General features: G+C 35.3%; 3 protein-coding genes and 1 long non-coding RNA gene across 5 annotated transcripts in view; 1 reads left to right on the forward strand and 3 right to left on the reverse strand.

Moving 5' to 3' along the window:
• The window catches only part of LOC135086873 (protein grindelwald), a 28417-nt gene extending 24740 nt beyond the window's left edge, over positions 1-3677 (forward strand). Inside the window, exons 3-5 of the mRNA XM_063981699.1 lie at positions 293-355; positions 2059-2192; positions 2595-3677. Of these exons, the coding sequence (XP_063837769.1) occupies positions 293-355; positions 2059-2192; positions 2595-2915 (518 nt within the window). The 3' untranslated portion in view covers positions 2916-3677. The remainder of the gene's footprint in view (positions 1-292; positions 356-2058; positions 2193-2594) is intronic.
• A 35-nt stretch (positions 3678-3712) lies between these two features.
• On the reverse strand, positions 3713-13163 carry LOC135086870 (homeobox protein ESX1-like). Its single transcript, XM_063981697.1, has 2 exons — positions 12809-13163; positions 3713-12701 (listed from the first exon to the last, which is right to left on the reverse strand). The coding sequence occupies exons 1-2, from the start codon at positions 12830-12832 to the stop codon at positions 11964-11966; spliced, it is 762 nt and encodes a 253-aa protein (XP_063837767.1). The 5' UTR covers positions 12833-13163; the 3' UTR covers positions 3713-11963.
• Positions 13156-15512, reverse strand: LOC135086872 (uncharacterized). Its single transcript, XM_063981698.1, has 2 exons — positions 15420-15512; positions 13156-13921 (listed from the first exon to the last, which is right to left on the reverse strand). Exons 1-2 carry the CDS (start codon positions 15426-15428, stop codon positions 13208-13210), a joined length of 723 nt encoding a protein of 240 aa, XP_063837768.1. The 5' UTR covers positions 15429-15512; the 3' UTR covers positions 13156-13207.
• Positions 15513-15910: 398 nt separating this feature from the next.
• Positions 15911-19796, reverse strand: LOC135086888 (uncharacterized). 2 transcript variants are annotated; one of them, XR_010260627.1, is made up of 3 exons: positions 19653-19796; positions 16572-16663; positions 15911-16059 (listed from the first exon to the last, which is right to left on the reverse strand). It is a non-coding gene; the product is annotated as an uncharacterized LOC135086888 (long non-coding RNA). The 2 variants fall into 2 exon arrangements; XR_010260626.1 differs by lacking the exon at positions 19653-19796 and having other exon boundaries at positions 16572-16697.
• Positions 19797-20960: the final 1164 nt, after the last annotated feature.

Consider the following 20960-nt stretch of genomic DNA (forward strand, 5'->3'; position numbering starts at 1 on the left):
TTTAAAAAACATTAGTAGCCTCTCCAAAATCATTTCCCAATGATTACAAAAATAGCAAATTATTCATAAATTAATTACTGATTGAATTGAATGATTAAATTAATCTATAGGTAGTAGATACATATTTATGGTAAGATTTTCGTATTAAAAATAATCTCAAGAACTAAGCATAGTTCTTCTGGAATAAACCAGGAACTGACTTGAATCTATGTTTAAATTAGTGAACAATGTTCATTTATTTGCACTATTAGTTAATTTTTTCCGTTAAGAACTTTTTTTTTTGTCTTTCCAGGATATCTTCTAGACTTGAGATACCAGCGGAGGGAAGATGTCGCGCCTGTATCGGATTATAGCAGTAAGTATCATAAACGCCTTCTTTTTATTCTTTTCTTTTATTTTTGTTTCTTTGTCTTGCACTTTGTAAGAGTATTTAGTTTGACTTATACTTAACATCATAAAGGAAGTTTTGTTCCTCAAATGTTTATTTTTGTTTGTTTTTTATTAGAATTGTTTGCTTATGCGAATGTTTCATGCCTTTTCATGCTATGTATACATACACGTTATTTTATGTTACACGCACTTGCACTAGCTAAAGCACTGGCGAAAGAAATCTCTCATATGGCCCAATTAAAAAATAATTTCTACCCTTCAAAAGTAATGCGATTATCAAATGCACATAACTTCCAACTTACGTATGACGAAACATATTGCTATATAGTCTGCTGTGCTACCGTTCCTGGAAAAAGAAAGTTGAATTGGTTTAACCGAGAGAAAGAGAAACTTGCAAATATGCTGTTGCTGCCTTGAACGCGGCTGAAGCCAGGTTCGATACCTGTTAGGGTCAAGTTAGAAAACGTTGATTTTTAATTGCATGTTCTGGTAGACGAGGCCAGCATACTTCCGCAATAAGACATCTCTTCCAAGCTAGCAGATCCTTACATCGAAAACATTATATTTTTTAAATTTACAAAAGGTTCAATAACTTATTTAGAGGTCTAGCGCTTAATTCACTCTGTGCCTGAGGTATAATATGTGAGCGGCACGGGAGCATATAATTCTGAAGGAGATCTGAAGTCTCGCTGACGTTTGATGTTAACACCTTCCCGTGCCGTTTCCATACCTCAGTCACTGACTGAGTTAAGCGGGTAAACAATCACTGCTTTAAAGATTGTTCAATGACTTCTGTAGATCAAATATCAAAATTATGGTTTTAAAATTCAATTATAGCCTCGTAAATGGACACGTCACATCTAATTCTGCTGACGAGCGCCAGTTAATATTTAATTGTGTGACAACGTTTTGGCATTAGGTACGATTGAGGTTACGCACCTTATCTATAATCATTTTAGCTAAGCTTAAAAATCTTTGCCACAACATCAAAAAATTATACCTAATCTAACAGTCTGCGAACTCGAATAGGCTACATTTTATTTGAGCCCAGCGAATTGTTTGCATTCTTTATTAAATTTATTATTGTGATGGAGCACTTCGTGCGAAATGTATTTTTTTGTACCAATAAAGATGTTTTTCACAGAAAACTTTTAAATTCTGAATTATTACAACAAAAATACAAAACTATTTCTAAAGAAAAGTACTGCTGAGACGTATGCCCTTATAATGTCAGTCAATAAAAAGATAAATCATGTCGAAGAATCATAATCATTAAGGTCATTAAGTTTCCACTAATTATACATACATACATAGTACAGAGTACTCTCTAATTCACTAGAGGTAGATGGAGGATTAAGCTTGTAATGGGGAGTTCTGCTAAATTATCATTCTTTAAAAACATCAATAATGTCTTGTGAAGATCACGGGAAGCACGTGGAGGTGGGCAGTGCAGAGCCAATCGTTGTGGAAATCTTTGGGGGAGGACTGTGTCTAGCAGTGGACGGCATTAGGTTAAAAGAGAGTCATTTTTATGACGTCACCCATATCACACGTTCTTTTTCTTCTTTGGGTTGATGGCTAAGAACTTGTATCGTTGCAATATCATATACTTACGTCATCAGTGTCATATTTGTGAATCGTTGCAATATCCCACAATTGTGCCCGAAGGTGTCCAGCGGCAGGCGCAGACGGCGCTGATCCTCAGCGGAGTGGCGCTGGCGGTGCTGGTGCTGGTGCTCATCATCGTCTGCAGGGGCCGGCTGTCCTGGAGATACCTCAAGCAGAAGCTGCAGCCGTCGAAGGTACAACTCTTCATGAGACTATCATAAAATGTCATCTGGTCAACCATTAAGACTGTTTTCAAGGGTAGGGTGCATATTTTGGATCAATTTCTCCACCCAGAAGCAGAATGAATAAAAGAAAAAGAATAAATTCAAATAATGAAGGCTTAAACTCTTATTAGAAATCTGTTACATTCCCAATAGCCGCTCAATGAAGAGCCAAGAACAATCTTCTGGACTAATGAGATAGTCAAGCAGAACTTTATAATTTCTAAAATAATTCAAAACTCATTTACCCATTTGTGATTTTTTAGCTGCCAATGCGATCCGTCTTTACTGATAACTCCAATAAATTGAGGTAAACCTAGTCAAGTCTTTTTCGTTCACTTCAGTTAAAGAACTTAAATTAATAATACATTTCAGAACCGTGTAAAGAACTACCCAGCAGACCTCACACATCACAACCCGCACGCCGAAATGCCGAAAGCAAAGCCCGAGCTCAAGTTGGAGATCAGAAACCCTGAACCACCGAAGCGGAACCAGCCTCTGAACGTTAGAGATTTGGAGACGAGGAATTCCCAAGCTGATAAGAGCCAGGGAGCCACCACGCCCAAGACCGTCAGCACAGCTCTGAGCAACCGGCACCCGGCTGAGGATACCACCCTGGACTTTTCCTATGACAACATGGGCATGAACGAAACTCCACCAGAACAGATCGGCGGTCTTTCTAGTCACAGGTTCTGAGGGCAGGTGTTTTTCGGAGGGAAGACAGTTAAGTATATCGAAGTCCTTGACTATAGCGGCAATACTTAGCATCAATAACGTTTTTCCTTCGAAATTATTAGACACTTCGAATAATAACTACACGAAGCGATGACGAGTTTGTTCGACCGAAAAGACTTATGTACCTACTTACGATATTCGATTTACTTGTTATGAATTATATTTGAAAGAAAATAATGTCATGAAAGCCAAACCACGTGTAATGAAATTATAATAATCGTGAAAATTTCTTGATTGTTTTTACATGTCAAAGTTTTTGAGGTATTTTTTATACAGGGTGTACAAGAAGACCTAGTTGTACATGACTCTACATTATCCTGATACTTTCAGAGCAACTTTTATAAACAGTGTTGTAATTTATTGTGCGCAAATGTTTATTTACATCATCATAGATCGAAATGCAAACTTTCCAATTTGTTTTAAAAGCTTGAATTTATTTACGTAATTTTGGTGTTCCCAAAGTAAAAGTTGTTTTAAATCAGCATCTAATTATGATTCAGGGACTGCTTTGTTTCTTGAGAAACCTGTATTTTTCAAATTGAACTTTTGAAAAAGTATTACAAGGCACTTAGATATTTTGTTATGTTACCTACCTTCAATGCAGAATATATTCATTAACATGATCATGTATCGTACGTAATGTGTATTAACTGATCAAATATCATAAAACATAGTCATTTACAGCAGAATAGAGTAAGTAATCTATCTACTTAGGAGTAACAGATGTACTTACATTCCCATTTTTACATGTAATGTAAGTGTAGTTAGTATTAATAAATATAATAACGTCACACGAAATACCCATCATCACATTCTTTAAATTAGCTAGTATTTTTCCAAGCTCAGTTTTTTTAACATTAATTTAATATTGTAGGGTTGAAATACATATCATATTATGTCTTATACTATCACAGTAGCATCACAATATTGTCATAATCATAGATGTACGTTATTTATTGTTTCAATTTACTTTGATCTGTTTGGTTAAGATAGATTTAAATAATACTGAAAAGGTCTGAATAGGCTATTTGACTAGTTTCTCAAACCCCCCGTCCTAGATCATTAAATTTCATCATCGAGAACTTCTTGTCTTTGTCTAAAACCGCTTTATAAACAATATAGCGTGGTACAGTCGATGACAGACTAACTTGCATTTCGTCAGTAAAGTTCTAACAGGGCGTAAGTCAAAAATGTGCATTTTACAGGAGATTGGTCGGAAAAAAGCACGCGGTCTTTCTTCATCTAATGGCATCAAATTGTTAAAACAGTCAAAAAATCACTTACGCACTGTTAGAACTTCACTGACGTCATCAGCTTTTAAATAAATGAAATCATCGATGTAGTCAAATAGCCTTTCCAAAAACACTCGAATAAGCACAAAATTGAATTTTAGTTTGATACGAACCCGATCTTGAATGTAGATCAACATGTGATGAATAATCCTGCAGGATTTGGGTTTGTATTGACTGATTCTTAAGAAAATGATTTGAAAAAATTAAATTACACAAAGTTGAGATTGTTTCAAACGGAAAGCAGTAGCACGATATTGTCGTAGTATTTAATTGTTTTTTGTATATTTAGTTATATCTTAAACGTACTATATCCGCATCTACAATGGATGCTTTGCGTGTATTCATACAGCAATAACATTGGCTAAGATAGTTATAAAATTGCAAACATAATGTTATCTTATACAAGTTTTTGCCAGAGAACAAGAATCATTGTTTTACACTTATTTCATAACATGATTTGTATTATTAGTAATTTATTATTATTTCTATAACCTCACGTTGTAACTTTATACTTGTTCATCAAATATAGCGCTGTTTAATGGATTTTTCATATAAATGTTTAGATTAGTAAGTTGTATTGTACTTACTGGTGATCTGGCAGAAACTAGGAATAATATTGAGTGATTATGTTAATGATAAGTAGTTTTCGAATCGAGTTCGACTCGGGTTATAATAAATGTTTTCAGCATAGCTGAGGTAGTTTTCTTTAGTGTAGTGGAATTGGGTATTGTGATTGTTTTAAATTATTTGTGTTTGTTATATCTCATACAGTGTGTAACAAACTAACAGTGCCTACCTACTGTAATTTCGGTTTTAACAAAATATTTAAATGCACAAAAGTACCAAAATACAGATAAACACAGTCGACTAACACACTGTATAAGAAAGCTTATGTGTTAACAACGCAAAATGTTTAAATACGTTAGGTTATATATTAACTTTATTGATATTAAAATTGTGTAAGAGTTTAATATGTTATGTTGATGATGGTAGCTAAAAGTTCGACTGGAAAATGTTAGTTTTGTCTTTAGTATTATAATCTTAATATTGTACGAGTATAAATCCCACTCATGCTTTATTTGTTAAACGGTGAAGGTGCTCAAATTGAATAGTTCCATGTTATTCTATTGTTTGTTGTATGTTCTGCCTAAATTGTTACCAATATCAGTGTGCACAGTTTATGTTATCAAATTGGTATTATTAACAAACTTATTCCAATTGTAACAAAGACGTGTTGCGAACTTTTTGGCTGTACCTAATTCCGATCAGAAAAAGTATTTTTGAACCGTTCGAATTTCATCTTGACTACGAGCTTGCAAACAAGTCTTATGGGGAATTTTATGATTGAAATCAGGAAGTCAATAGAATAAGTCGCTTTTACCGGGTTTTTGGTTAAAATATTCCATGAACTGGATTGTGCTTAGAGTTATTGATGTCAGATGCTTTTCTGATATATCCTTCATTTGTCAATATCATGATTTCTTCCAAATTCAAAATACGCTACGTTTCACCACAGGTTGCATGGAACGATTTTTCAAAAATAGGCGTTTCTAGGAATTTATGTGCGAATTTGTTTAAATGCGATTCAAGGATACGTCCCCCGAAGTTACAACTTAAGGTAAAATTCTACTGTGAAAATTAAATATGCAAGTGATTTACAATTTGCACGTGTAGATTTTTAAAACTGCTAGGGGCGATATTTGAAGTTTGGTGTCGCGTTAACTGAATCAGGGCATGAGCTGGTTACACGAGGCAAAGAGTTAGCTGTTACGCTGTTAGCAGTTTAGGGTGAATTTCTGAAACTACGCTCGGGTGAGCACATGGGAATTTGAGGAATTTATCCTGTTACTGCACTGTACGTGGCTGCAGCAACAGGAATTTTGCTCTAAACATCGAAAAGTGTCTCTTCTGTTAAAAACTTCATGGATTAACATGGCAGAACAGGTACACGAAATATATGTATAGTTGCGATAAGTATTGTCCACAGGAAAAGTAATTAATGAACAGGAAAATATTCTTGTTATTGCTTAATGTACTGTCCCCTACCATGCTAAGCTTTTTTCATGGCTACCAGAAAATGTTTCTTATGAAAATCCCACCCCATGACCGATAGACATGGCATCAATGTGTTAACTATAATTATTATAATTTTCTGTCTAATTTACATAAAATAGGGCATCCCGCTGTTTTGTGCAAATCTATACAATTTACTACCTCAAATAATTATCATTACTAGTTTTATTGCGTAGTTTTTGTTAATACAATCCAATAATTATGTAATAAAACACACATTTAATGTTTCCGGTGTTGGGGTGGAAAAAGTACTTAAATACCTACAAATTAAAACAATCATAGCGTACCTACTTAGTTGGCGAAAAAGTGACATCATAGCATGACTACAAACTATATGGGAGATCCGTTGGCAGTTCAGATTCTGAACAATGTACTTTAAAATTTTTGAAACTGTCAAATACATTAGTAGAGACACTTAACACAACTTATGTTTAGTCTAATTCAAATTCATAAAAAGCTACAATTAAATGCAACTAAGTAATTAAAAAAGCTTGAGATAGAACCAAGGACGCATCGAGTTACTAGATTACATACAATCTTAGGGAGGGTAATATCTGTACCTTTATAAAAGTGTTTTGTTGCCAAATTCCGTAATAGTGATAATTAATAGAATACAAAGATCACAAATATGTTGCGGGTTTGAATCTCGAAGAGAGCAATAATTGATAGCGATATTAAACCAATTAATTCAGTTAATAAAGTTATGTATTTATATTTGTACTTATGAATCTATAATGTAATCTATATAATGTAAGGTGTCTTAACTAGGGATATGTTATTGGGGGGTTTAACTGGAATTTTTTATAAGCAGGCGTATGTAATATTCTACAAGGTATATAAATAAAATCAGTATTTCAATACCACGCAATACATGATGAAATCTTAAGAGTGAATTTTATTGCGAACGATTTTCATTCTAAAGCAATAACGTACAATTTTATTTGCAATACCAAGAAAATAAATCAAATAATGTAAACACTCATTGCGTTCTGCGTCTACGATATTATGTATTGTTATTGCTCCCAACAAAGTTCATTGGAAATTACTTGTCGGTATGACGTCTCAAGAGACTGAAGAAAATGCTAGAAATACTGAAAGTGCTTTCAGAGTATCAGCGATATTGCTTTTGTAATTTTCATTGTTAGACATGCTTTTGACAAGAAAAAAACACAATTTATGTATTATATAACTTAGCTTTTATAGAAATAGATTCCTAACCGTCTAGGCAATCATGATCTACTAGCTGTGCCCCGCGGTGTTACCCGCGGTAAAACGTAGCCCATGTGCTAATCTAGGGTGTCAGCTAACTCCGTGCCAAATATGAAAATCACTCCAGCCGTTTAGACGTGAAGAAGTAACAAACACACACACACTCACAAACTTTCGCCTTTATAATATTAGTGTGATATGATGTGTGAAAGTAGATCACTTTACTAAACTTACCTTGCTGAGTAGTTTTCTCCTTCATACGTTACATACACTTTCAGGCAACTATTCTGCAAAATAATTTATTGATCGTGTATTCCAGGACTGACACTTAGTATTTTTACTTTTTCCAGTAAAAACCTACGCGATAACACTTTCTAGACTTTTATTATCTGTATAAATATTGTCAGACATGAGCTTAACTGGTTTATATTTCAGTCAAGTGTTGGCGTATTTCTTGAAGGTAGAAGTTATGACAAAGATGTATTGACTTCTATAAATTTCTCGCTCGATACAGCTACCAAATTTAAGTAACTACTTACTATGTTTACTACATCTAAATCTTATTGAAAGCGTATTTATCTTACTGACAGGCATTTGGCATTAAAATCCATTAGAGGAAAAGAAGCTCTCAAAAATAAATAAATGTCAAACAAAATTGGCATGTTCTAAAATATTTAATGTTATTAAATCTATCTACGAAGTACGCATTATTAGCAAAACTTTCGGCCTACGTAGAAATTCCATTTGAGAACTTACATAACTAAAAAGTTTTTTAACGTTAAGTAAACGTTTTCCAAAGAAAAAAAAAGTGCGCAACAATTTTTCGGTAAACATTTTATAAAGAGCACATTCATTTTATAAAGCCCTAAGGGCTGAATTTCAATCTTCACATATTATTTTATCTGAAGAATAAACTTGTTATTTTGACATATCTCCCATACTGCAACTGTCAATGAGCCAAACTTATTCTTCATTTAAAAGTTCCGACGATTGAAAAATCGGCCCTTAGCAACGTTCGATTTTACCTTTCCCAATACCAGGAATCTTCAAATATATCCTTTTGAAGTGGATCAAATCGTAAATGATGTAGGTAATAATTTTCGATTGCAATGTGCCGGATTTTGATGGAATAGCTCTAATTACTCTCTCAAATCGGCTTACAAACATCGCAACTTACAATAATAAACCGAAATACAAATGTTTTCCCTGTAATTACTTAGTGTTGCTGTATTATTGCTATAATTTAATATTGCAATTTGAAGGGATTAGTATGCTCTGTTGCTTTCATTATGTAGTAGGTAGGTATCCTCTTTGATCACCTGGATTTGATCACCCAGGTGATCAAAGTGGACTCCAGGTGACACACTAAGATTACCTAGGTAACCAAATCCAGGTGATCAAAGTGGGATAGATCAGTAGGTAGGTATGCCTAAACATTTTCTATTATTATTTTTTTCTTTTACTGATGTTGTGTTGCTATGATATTGATAACTATTTAGGCTAATGGATACTACATTGCGATCGCAGAGGAAGTAAAGATTGAGTGCGGATTTATAAATTAGATAATTTTATCTTAAATTCTTTAATCAGGAGATTTTAAAAACTTCACTATAAAACACATCACATTAGCTAATAAATTAGAGATTACTTGATTGTAATAGACATATTAGGTATGTTTAATATTTAAAAGGAAAGATATTAACGTCCGTATTCACACACGATGCTTGCTTAAGTGAATCAGCAAACCGATCCCACAGCGTTGAATAGAGCTCTGTGATTGGTTCGTGTGTCACCCTGTGCGTCCACCCGCACTGTGAGACCTCATAGTAATGTTTGTGAATACGGGCTTATGTGTTACGTAATTTACGTGTAATTTTTAAGTATTATTAGTGTAACTTCATACGTCCATACGAAACATTCCATTAGGTAAGGTAATTCGAGGTAACCGTTAAGCCTCTGACAGACAGTGGGATTGGGCGTGGCGTGGCATGACGTTACGTGAAGTGTAACAACATAGCAAAACATTTACAATGCTACAACGTGCAGGAGGCGTGATCGATTCATAATTAGTTTATTCACGACGATGCATACACGTAATAGTCCACGGTATCTGGCAGTTTTTTAAATATAGTTTGATAAATATCAACTCAAACAGAGATAATCAACATTGCTTCACCTACCATAAAAAGATAGGTTGACTAGATTACTAGATAATTATATACACCTTGTTTGCATACGGCTTTGTTTGAAAAATTGCCAGTTTTTGTCGGGAAACCAAGCCCTGTACTTACATGCTTCATGCAACATCGTAGCTATGTGAAAAGGTGTACTTTACTTGCTGGGCACGATAATGACGCAATAGGGAAATATGCATCGATTTTAAAAGTTAATTTATGTATACATATAGTCTGGTCTGTGAGCACGTAGAATTTTGTCCAATGACCCCAAGCTACCCATCTTTATCGCTCGCGCGTAATTATGTTGTAGCTTGGGGTCATTGGACAAAATTCTACGTGCTCATAGACCGGGCTTTACCTAAATAAACTTATGAAAAGCTAGCATTTAAATAGGACTGGAAACAAAAAGCTGAGCATGACGTCAAATGTCACCCGCCTATAGTTACTTGTATGGGACTCTGCGTGTCGTTCTAACATGACCAAAGACGTCATGAGATATCTAACGTCTTTATCTTAGGTATCTTTTGAAATTTTTGTTAAAGAAAAGCACTGATTGATTTGATAATGCCAAGGCTACTGAAATGTGAGAAATAAAAAAAGCCTGCCTGCTTACAAAATGCATAGCGAATTGACTTTGTATGCAAACGCCACGCCACGCACATACCAGCTGTTTTAGTTTTTATTATTATAGTATTTAATTTTGTTATTATAATATATTACTCGTATTTGCAATCTATTTAATTGATCGCGAGAATGGATGGTTTCAAACACGAATCAATAAAAAAACATACAATCGAATTGATAACCACCTTCTTTTTGAAGTCAGCTAAAAAGCAGCGAAAATCCAGCATACATTTAAAGTAAATCGACGCTACGTGTAGTGTACCCTGTCAAGCATGATGCGATATCGGAGTCACAATGTGCGAGAGTACCTACGTGTCCAGCCGCATGAGCTGTGTTGACCACAAGGGGTCCACTCTGAAAAGCTGAATCCACATCCTCTTCTATTTGTCTCGCTTATTTTGCAAGGGAGAAAACGAGAGGCGTATAGAGCGGAAAACACAGAACACGTATAGCAGAATAATACTTCAGATTCGGTTTGGGATTCGGCTCAAATGTGTACTAAACGTCTGGTGCTCGAACTACGCTTGCTCAGCAAATATTGTTGTGCTTGCGAGTAGCCGATGTTCTGGCAACTGTTTCGTTAAACAGTGCTCTGACAAATGCTAAAGATCCAGCTTTTTGAGGATTTATGACTGGATTCTTTTATTGTCTAGTATTTGTAACATTTAAGTTTTGGAGCCATAAAACTGAAGACATAGGTTAAAAACTAAATTAGTAGTTACAACAGTTTCACTTTGCTGACAAAGTCATATTATCTGTCAGATAAACCTCCCGTGCCGCTCCCATACCTCAAGCACTGAGATAAGCGCTAGATCTATATGTGATTAGTCACCAATAAGTGTCAAACATTAAATCGTAGGTACATTGCAATATCCTGGTCAACTAGTCATCAGTACATATGGCAATTTCAATCAAACCAGTGTAATAACCAAATGAAAAACTGTACCTAATGTCCTTTGGCTCTCCCAACTCAAAGGTTGGCCCTGATTATTAATTTGATTCCCGGAAATCCAATATGAAATTAATTTGGTTCATAATTGTTCAGGTATTAGGTAATATTTATTTGTGATTTTATTTCTCTGGCATTGAACGACCGATATGATATCATTGATACGCGCAATTGAGACTGAATCCGGTGTTTTAAATCATCTAATGCGATCTAATAGGGATAATTAAGAATGAGTTTATTATGATATTATAACTTTTATAATATTATTATAAAATAGAGTTGGGATTTATAAATAACACTCTCTAGTGGCAAACATGTACTTAACAAATTGTAGCTAGTAAATTAAAATTTAGTTTACACTTTGCAATCAATTGTATGGTTTTAATAAAATCTTAATTAAGTATTAATATAGTTAAGTGTATTTCGAGATAGGCACAGTTTTACAATTTATACACCTAGATTACTTTTAGTCTAAGAATTATATGTATATAAATGAGACCCTCAGAAAGTCCGTCCATTATTGTAAGAATTAGATTTTAGTAATGTCTTCGAGTAGACAAATATTTAATAACATTTTCGTATTATAAAACTAGAGTACGTACCTAACTGTTATTATTACTGTAAAAATATATTTAAATAAATTTTGGCATTGAATAACCAAGGTTTTTAATACTTAACCAGTTAGCTATTCAAACATCCTACTTCTATGCCTCCTACGCCTTCTGCGTCTCCACCTCGGGTAGTCTTCGTAGTCTTCTAAGACCTTCTTTAGCCGTCTTCTTAGCAATTTGTTCTTTCGCTTTTCAAGAATATCCGAGTAAGCATCAGAAAAGGGTAGAACGTTGATACCTCCATCGCGGGAGACAATTCCGGGTATACCCGGGACCATTCCCAATCCGGGGCGCTGCAATGCGTAAGGATCCGGATAAGGACCTGGTGGGAATTGTGGGTAAGGATATGGTGGTGGCACTTGAGAATAAGGTATGCCAGCTACAGGCAACATGGGATTGGTTGGAGCGATCGGCACTCCATAGGGTAACGGCGGTGGAGGTAGTATAGATATCGGTGGTTTCCCTTTAGGTGGTAGCCCTGGAGGTGGTGACCCTAGAGGTACCGGCGCTGGAAGCTCTGCTGGTTCCATCCTCCTTGACGGAGGCATCAGAGGAAGAGGTGCTGGTACAACAACAGCCGGCGCTGGTATTGGTATTGGTACTGGTACGGGTTGTGGTATAGCGACTGGAGGTTGAGGTGTTTCCATTTTAATGTAACAATATTCCGGAATTTCCTTTGGATACCAGTAAAGTGGGTTACAAGGGTCTTCCCCACGGGGCGTTGGAAGCGGCTCGTAGTTCATTGGGTCCATGTAAGTGAGTCCACCAATGTTACATAACGAATTTGTAGCTAAAGCTACTATAAATATTACCTGCAAAATAAAAAGGCATCTTTAACAAGTAGGTATTTGTATCTTACACGTAGGTATTTAAAAAGTGTCAAAGGCCATTTAAAAATCGTACGGTTTTTTATACCAACCTTTAAAAGAGTAGCAGCAGTCATTTTATGAAATTCACATATATTCACAGTCTTGATTGTGAACTCACTAGTGTCATTGCATTCGATGATTTTGAAACAATATGATGTGGGCTCGCTTGGTGAAACAATGAAAGCATTTCCTATTGTGTTTACAACAATAGGCTGATTTTTATTGACAGAAACAAAGCTGAAAAGATGGAAAAAGGACACAGAGTTCCATGTTTTTTACCATGGAAAACATGATCAAAACAAAAAAGCGTAGTTCAATAATACCTATTCTATTATCCTATGCTATTTCACATCACTAGTATCACACAGTAAAAAATTTAGATTATTTATTACTCGTATTGAAGTAAAAAAAAAAGTCATAAGTAACTTTCATGTAATTGTTCGTATAAATTAATTTTGGTATGTTCTAAGAATGGCGAATGAATTTCCATTTTTTATTTTCTTTTTTATATTAAGCTTATGTTTGTGAACGGAAGCTTCATTTTCATCAACTTCTGATGTTTCATGTTGTTCAGTTGTAGTTTCTGTATCGTTGTTCGTTGTGTTATTATAATATGGATACTGTTTCATATATGCATCTCTATAAACTCCGGCAATTTTTTTAATATATTGACCACTCTTTCTTGATATTGGTTGACGATACAAAGCCACTGCTCCCAATCCAGGTAAGTTAGTTACTACAGGTGCTTTCGGCTCTCTTCTGACATCTTTCCTGAGCATGTCAATCATTTTCACGTACGGTGGCAATCGTGGAATGTCATACTTGTACACTTCTTCGGATTCTTGGGAATCTGGAGGTTCATACAAAGGGACGGATGAAGAGAGAGCATAGGGATTCAGATTGTAGAAAGCACTTTCTCTCTCTTTCAATATTTTTACTGGTGTATTTGTCATAGAAGCTACTCCCTTTCGAATAAGTTCCTCATACATTTTGGTGCACTCGGGAGGCAGATGTAGTGGGTACCAATGGAGAGGGTCGCATTCATACACGTTCCTGTATCTTTCCTCGAAGTCGAAGTGGTCCATGTACGTGACTCCTGTGATTGATTGCTTGGTCCGTATAAAGAGCCCAACTAGAATCACCTGCAGCAGCATCACTTTCAGCTGAAAAAGATATTAATTTAAAAAAAATAGTACTACACAGGGTTCATTTTTCTACTGAACGTAGTTGGCCGACACGATACTATGAGTAGAGGGAAATACTCAAAGAAGTGATGGATTTTGTTGTAAGTTTCAATAAATTGCATTAATTAATGCAATTTCGGTTGTAATAAAAATAGACTCCAGCTTGAGAAATTTTTCACTGTATTTCTTTAGTTGCGTGATGAGCCAGTGAATATTAAATTAAAAATAAGTAAGTCATTGACGGAAGATTAATGATATTCTCAAAGTAAGATACTATTGATTTGATCAAGGGATGTCAAGGGGCACGATTGTAGTCTGTTCTTAAGTTATTATTAAAGTTAGTTCAAGATGTTATTACAACTTTAGTCTAACCTATAGTATAATAATAAGTATTGCATAAGTAGTCTAGTGGTAATAGATAGGATCGCTCGTTAGGAACTTGAAGATCTGTGTATTCTGGAGCCGGATAATTTCCCTGGCGTCAACAGCACGCCACCCAAATTAATGCAGACGGCAATTTCATGCCAATATGTGGGCGGCGGAATTTATACTCGACGAAATCATTAATTAATTAAAATGAGGTAATATTCTGTTGCCGCTCAAATGGCCGTCACACGACAAAATGGAATAATTCTCGCTTTCAATAACAATGCGAACTCGTAGATCATCCACAATTAATTTATTTTTCCATATTTTCCATACTTCAGTTTTGTTACCGCTAATTGTTTCAGCTGGTGACAGTTCGTGGTTTTACCTCATTAGCGTGTGTTTGTTTGCATTCGATATTATTTTTGTATGTTAAAACTACTTTTTGTCAGCGGCTTCACCCGCGTGAAATTTGATTTGTCACAGATCGTCATAAATTATAGCCTATGTTATTCTAGGTTATTTATAAACAATAATTCTGTAAAGTTTCATCAAAATCCGTTCAGTAGTTTTTGTGTGAAAGAGTAACTAAGGAAGTAGGATATGAACGTTGCATTGCCGGCAAAGAGTGGCTAGTTAGTTAGGATTGTCTGGTACCTTTACGGCTGGATAATTTGGTATCATGATAAGTAGTGGTAATTCATAGGCAAAAGTAGGATTCGTGTATACGAAAAATTAAAATCTCTTGTAGGTATGTTAGTTTGGTAAAGATTTAACCCTAACTACCGATGTTTATTAAACTTGGTGGTAAACTACCATGCAAATAGTTCTACGAATACTCCGAAATTTCGCAGATTCGGGTCGGATACGTAGTGCGAAGCCACTCTTGGTACGAAGTTTTCGGTTTGGAATGTTTTTTATTCGTGAAACGATTGTATTTCCACTTCAAATAGATTTCAGATTACCAAAGAAAATGTTGCATATTAATCTCACTGGACAACTTGTTACATCATAGCAATCGGTTAAAACTTTTTAAAAGCCGCAACGAGCGAGTATTTAATTTTCAAATTATAAATAGGTCTGAACAAAAAACGATAGAACAAAGACATACCAGCGTCATGTTCTTGAATTTTGCAAAATGTCAACTCGTTTCGCACTTTCTTAGCACTCGGTCTTCGCGCCGTTTTCATGTTTCTTTGTATGTGCCAAGTACTCCACGCGCACCACCTGGGCGGTTGTGTAATAGGTACAGTTTTATCGGTATGCATTTTGAATGGAGTTACTTACTACGTTACGTGTAAGAATTGTTTATTTTTGACTATTGTTTAATCCGTTTCACTCAATATGTTTCCTACTAATGAACTGAGGTAGATTTAGACCTAATATGATCTCTCTCTACCCATGAACTAAAGTTTGCTGTGGCCTCTGTCATTTTTACATACCAATAATATAGACACATAATATCTATTTATGTACCCTTAAAATGCTTAAAACACATTTAAATTAACTATAGAATTCTTCTTCTGTCTCGTAAAGTGACGTAGAAAAATTTTCATGGGGTGGTTTAAAACTACAGGAGTTTGAGAAAAAAAAAGAAGTCTGTATTTTTGTTAGTTTTTCCAAAAATGGTTCAATTTATTAATATTATGTAAGATCAGTCATATTTGTATTGTTAGTCTTTATTTTAGGATATCTGAACAGTTTTATAATCACTGGCAGCACAATAATTGGAGCTTTGTCTGCGCAGTCATCTGAAACAAAACATTTTAATTAAGTTTTATAAAAATGGTTTTCTGTGTTTGGTTTTTATTATAGGTCCTCGCTGAATGAATCATCAAAACATCGGTAAACAACAAACACAATACCTCTGAAAATAACTCTGAACCAATTTTATTTTGTAATGTATTAAAGAGTAAGTAAAAAAATGCATTACTGCGATGGCATATTCTTTATGTTTTTATTCAAAAGGTTAGAAAAATCAAAGACTGTAAATTAGAATCCGGGTAAAGCTCGCTTCCATCTTTGTCCTGATCATCACTTTCCATCAGGTGAGATGCAGGCCAAGGGATTCCTCGTAGCGGACACAAAATGTAAAACGTACTTAAATTACTGCAAATTATAATCACAATAGGTATCTCCATTTTTGTTGTAAGTAATTTCACCCTTATTGAAACAGTATAAGACCAAAGAGTGCTTGAAGAGTCGTCATATAAAATATCATGGGGTGTATTGAGACTGAGGCGACGTTATCTAGACTAGGTACCTGTATGGTTATGTCGTGTAGTTGGTTCGATAACCTCGCACAAAGAGCCCACGGCACAAATCACTAATAACAGAGGGGCGAGCTGCATGTTCCTGAAAATTCCCGAAATAATTGTATGGCGTTCCGATGGAGTCTATACAGTTTTATTTGCAGCGGATGAAGCCCCGTATCGGCTGCCGACCTGCCGCTGGAAATGTATAACAGCCAGTGCATTCGTTTTTAAAGTAGGTAATTATTTCGGTTTTCCTGGCCGTTCGTCCACGGCTCAGTCACAGGCCTCGGGCTTTGAGGGAAATGGACAATAAGAGACCGTTGGCCAGGCAAGCTCTGCCTAAAAACTGAACATTAACCGCACAGCTCCGTTAACTGTTATTTTACGAGTATTTGATGTTATGAAACTGCTGTAATCTGAGGCAATGTTTCAAAATCAAGTCAACATGTTTTAACAGGTTGATGAATGAATATTGTAGGTAATATTCATAGATGGGCATTAACTCGTTAATCCGTTAATCGTTAATTAACGAAGTTAACATTTCTATTAACGGATTAACTTTTAAGTTAACTTTAAAAATGTTAACGGACTTGTTAACTTCCGTTAAATTTTCCTAAATCCGTTAATCGTTATTCCAGTACCTACTATTTACCAAAAGGATACAGCAGGCACGCTGAAAACGGGCTTCCACCCGATCACTAACGATATAAACGACACTTGTTAGTATGTGTGGGACAACTCTTGCGACTGAATTTAAGACCAGTTTTCTTCAACCGATTGAGCTGAAATTTGGTATACTTATGTAAGTACGATAACAATGCAATGGTAATAATAATAATAATAAATAATAATAAAATCTTTATTTCATTACCAGCGGAATTGCTTATAATTAATAGTGATCGATGCCTCCTTTTAAGCTTAAAGAAGCCTGTGCCAGGAGACATCGCTCTTCCTTGGAATATTATGTGTGCGTAAATACAATTCAATAGGTACTTATACAAAAATAAAAGTAAGCACTAATACTACATAATATCAACTAGGTATACTAAGTAACATATCTGTAGTAACAAAGTAAGGGGGATGGCGCGCGCGGAGTGAGTGAGTGTATGTGTGAGTGAGTGTATGTGTGTGTGTGTGTGTGTGTGTGTGTGTGTGTGAGTGTGTGTGTGTGTGTGTGTGAGTGTGTGTGTGTGTGTGTGTGTGAGTGTGTGTGTGTGTGTGTGTGAGTGTGTATGTGAGTGAGTGAGTGTATGTGTGAATGTGTACATGTGTGTTTTATTTTTATTTATATTTTATTAGTTTAGTTTAAGACTGTCTCAATGTCGTCATAAGATTTTGGCTTCAGCCATTTCATTAAAAGTTTCTTGCACTCGAAGTAATTTTTGTCATAAATATTAATCTCCTTATTAAGTAAATTATAGAGATACACAGAACGCCTATCATATTGCTTTTTTGCAAAGAAGGTTTTAAATCTAGGAGCATGTGCAACAATATCTTTCCTCCTCCTATTGGTGAAGTCAGGGTTATAAGGCATGGATTTGTGCTTTCTCAAAACTGTGTGAAGCACATACAACTTCCTAACTGAAAGAAGGCCACTAATTTGATAAAGAATTTGTGTTGGAAATCTAATCTTTTTAAAATACATAACCTTAATTAGGCTACGTTGGGCCCGTTCTACATCAATGAAGCGGGTTTTAGCTGCACCACCCCATATTGGTACACAATATGTTAAGACAGACTGAACCAACGAAATATAGATCTCTGTGAAAAGATCTCTGTTTGAGCTCAGTAGATCAACAGCCGTTCCAGGCACCACATATCTCAAGGTCTTAAATATCCATGTCAGCTTCCTGACTCTTGAGATGACATGTTCTAGATGCGGATACCAAGACAGTCGCTGATCCACATAAACACCTAAGTATTTCGTCTGCTCGACCCTTTGAATTTTCGGGCAGCTGCAGTTCAGCCTATCAGCATCAACAGCATTGCAGTTGTGAATTTTTATGCTTAGATCGTCAGAAGGCTGTTTATTGCTGTAGATGCTATAACAGATATAGTTGTTCAATGGTATAATGGTAATGGTATAGTTGTTCCAGCTCAATGGTACCATAAGTACCATTGAGCTGGTCTGATGATGGAGTCTTGAGGTGACCATAGGAGCTCCTAAATTAAACGGCGGCATCGCATCGAATTTGGGTTCGTTGGATTTGTCTTTTCGAGCACTTTAGTACTAGATGATGTCCAGGGTCCTGATGATGGGGTCAGGAGGTGGCCATAGGAATTCCTAAACGAAACGGTGGAAACTTATCGAGTTTGGGTTTGCTGGATTTGTCTTTTCGAGCACTTTGGTGCTAAATTGTATTGTAATTGAACCAAGGCTCTGAGAGTGAGATACTACTAAAAAGTGTAAAATAAAATTATAATAATTAAAAAACTTTTTTAAAAACAAGCTTTTATTCTGAAATGCAGTTGTACTAAAACGAAAAAATAATTGTGCTTATGCAAAGTTCAAATAATTTCGAAAGCTTATAGCGCAAACATAAAAGAGGAATAAATTCCATGCGCGATACAAGCTTTCGAAATTATTTGAACCTTGCATACAATTATTTTTTTCGTTTTATTATCATGTGTTAACGGATTAACGATTAACGTTAACTTGCGTTAAATCTTGCGAAATGTAACGTTTTAACGTTTAACGAAGTTAATTTTTTTATTAACGGTTTAACGATTAACGAAGTTAACTATTTGATTAACGGTGCCCAGCTATAGTAACATTGCATGTAACCTAAATTGATATTATGCTTTACAAGAGTACATTATTATATTCAAAATAAGTGCTCTATAAAAATATAAAACAATCTCATCAGTTTGGGCTGTGGTAACTACTACCGAAGTGAATTTTTGCGTTTACAAGCGTACATGTATTTGTTTTTATAGCGCGTCTGTTTGTGTGTGCGAAAAGATTTTTTCAGTAAAAACTAAACAAAGATGCACACTGCCTCGGGGAAGGAAGCTGTAGTAATTGAATTGCCATGTTTTTGTGAAAAACTAACATTTGTTTTTGTATTTGCTTTTGAAAGTGAACTCACATTCTGCTTCAACGCCGACTATACAGTTCTTTGAATCAATACCACAATGCACACACTGAAAAATGAAATAAATTACTACTTTTTATGGACTTGGGAACTGGGATTTATACTACGGCTGTAACATAACATAAGTACTGGTTTCAATAGGTAATAATTTAAGTAGGTACTTTAAATAGTTTTCTATTTGTCAAATTAATTTCCTCTCAAGGTTAGTATTTATTTTAATATACATACATAGTAAAAATAATAGTTCAACTGACTTTTTCACGGGTTCAATTTAATTCTATATTCAATAGAAGGCAGAAAATCTAGTATTCGACTTTCCAAATCAGGCATAAGAGAATTACTGACAGCATTAAACAAACAAAATCTCACAAGTCATAATTCCCACTAGGCAGAGCTTATTCAACGTCAACGTCAAGGATTCCGAGGCAAAATACTCGCGCTCATCACACTAGCAGTTGCTCCCGGCGGGATTAAAACCCCCAACCACATCTGGCGCTGATGTCCAGTACGAACTGCCGGAGGCGGTAGGCGGTAGTTAATGCATTTCCATGTCGAAACTACCCTGCGAAATCGAATACGCGTGGGCGTACATGTTACATTTGTGTTTTTTGGCATACTTTTAATTATCTCTTTTATTTTGTCTGATGGATTCGATGTATGTGCAGATGAGCATTTAATAAAAATTACTTATGGCAGTCTTGTATTGTTATGCTTCTGATATCATGCAGTCCTTTTAATAGGTAACAAAAATGGATATGTTTTACATTTAGTGCAGTCCAAGCGCATAACTACATTTTTGTTACGAATCAGCGCTTATTACAGCTAACATATAAGATTCTTAGGTACTTAGCTCATTGCTCTGTCATTCGTACATAGACATGAAAATATTGTGAAGAGAATAACTATGAAATTCTTGACTTAATGACTTTAGTATGCTTATAGAAGCTGTTAAACACTTAGGTTTCTGGTTTTAATTTAATTCAACATGCTAAGTGCATACAACCACGTGAGGGTAAAGGGAGCCAAGTTTTATCAGACATACAGGAAACTGCCCAATATTCTAATAGTGTGGACGAAGCCTTAGACCTTTGGTTCACTCTGAACTGGGTTTAAGCGTCAAAAGTCTGGCTTAAACGTTAAACTGCATTCATGAGTTCATTTTCATTAGCTTGACATCGTAAGTCCACATGCAGAGGCGGATGCTCTGAAATACGATCAAAATAGATTTCGACTCGTGCTTAATTTGTATAATTGACAAAACAATTATTTAAAATTTATTTAGTAATCAGTTTAAAGTAGGTG

The sequence above is a fragment of the Ostrinia nubilalis genome, chromosome Z (assembly GCF_963855985.1).
Source record: "Ostrinia nubilalis chromosome Z, ilOstNubi1.1, whole genome shotgun sequence".
Classification (NCBI taxonomy): Eukaryota; Metazoa; Arthropoda; class Insecta; order Lepidoptera; family Crambidae; genus Ostrinia; species Ostrinia nubilalis.

Coding starts and splice junctions, on each gene's coding strand:
- LOC135086870 (XM_063981697.1), bottom strand. CDS start 12,832: ATGACTGCTGCTACTCTTTTAAAG. Junction 12,702..12,808: donor CTGCTGCTACTCTTTTAAAG/GTTGGTATAAAA, acceptor TTTATTTTGCAG/GTAATATTTATAGTAGCTTT.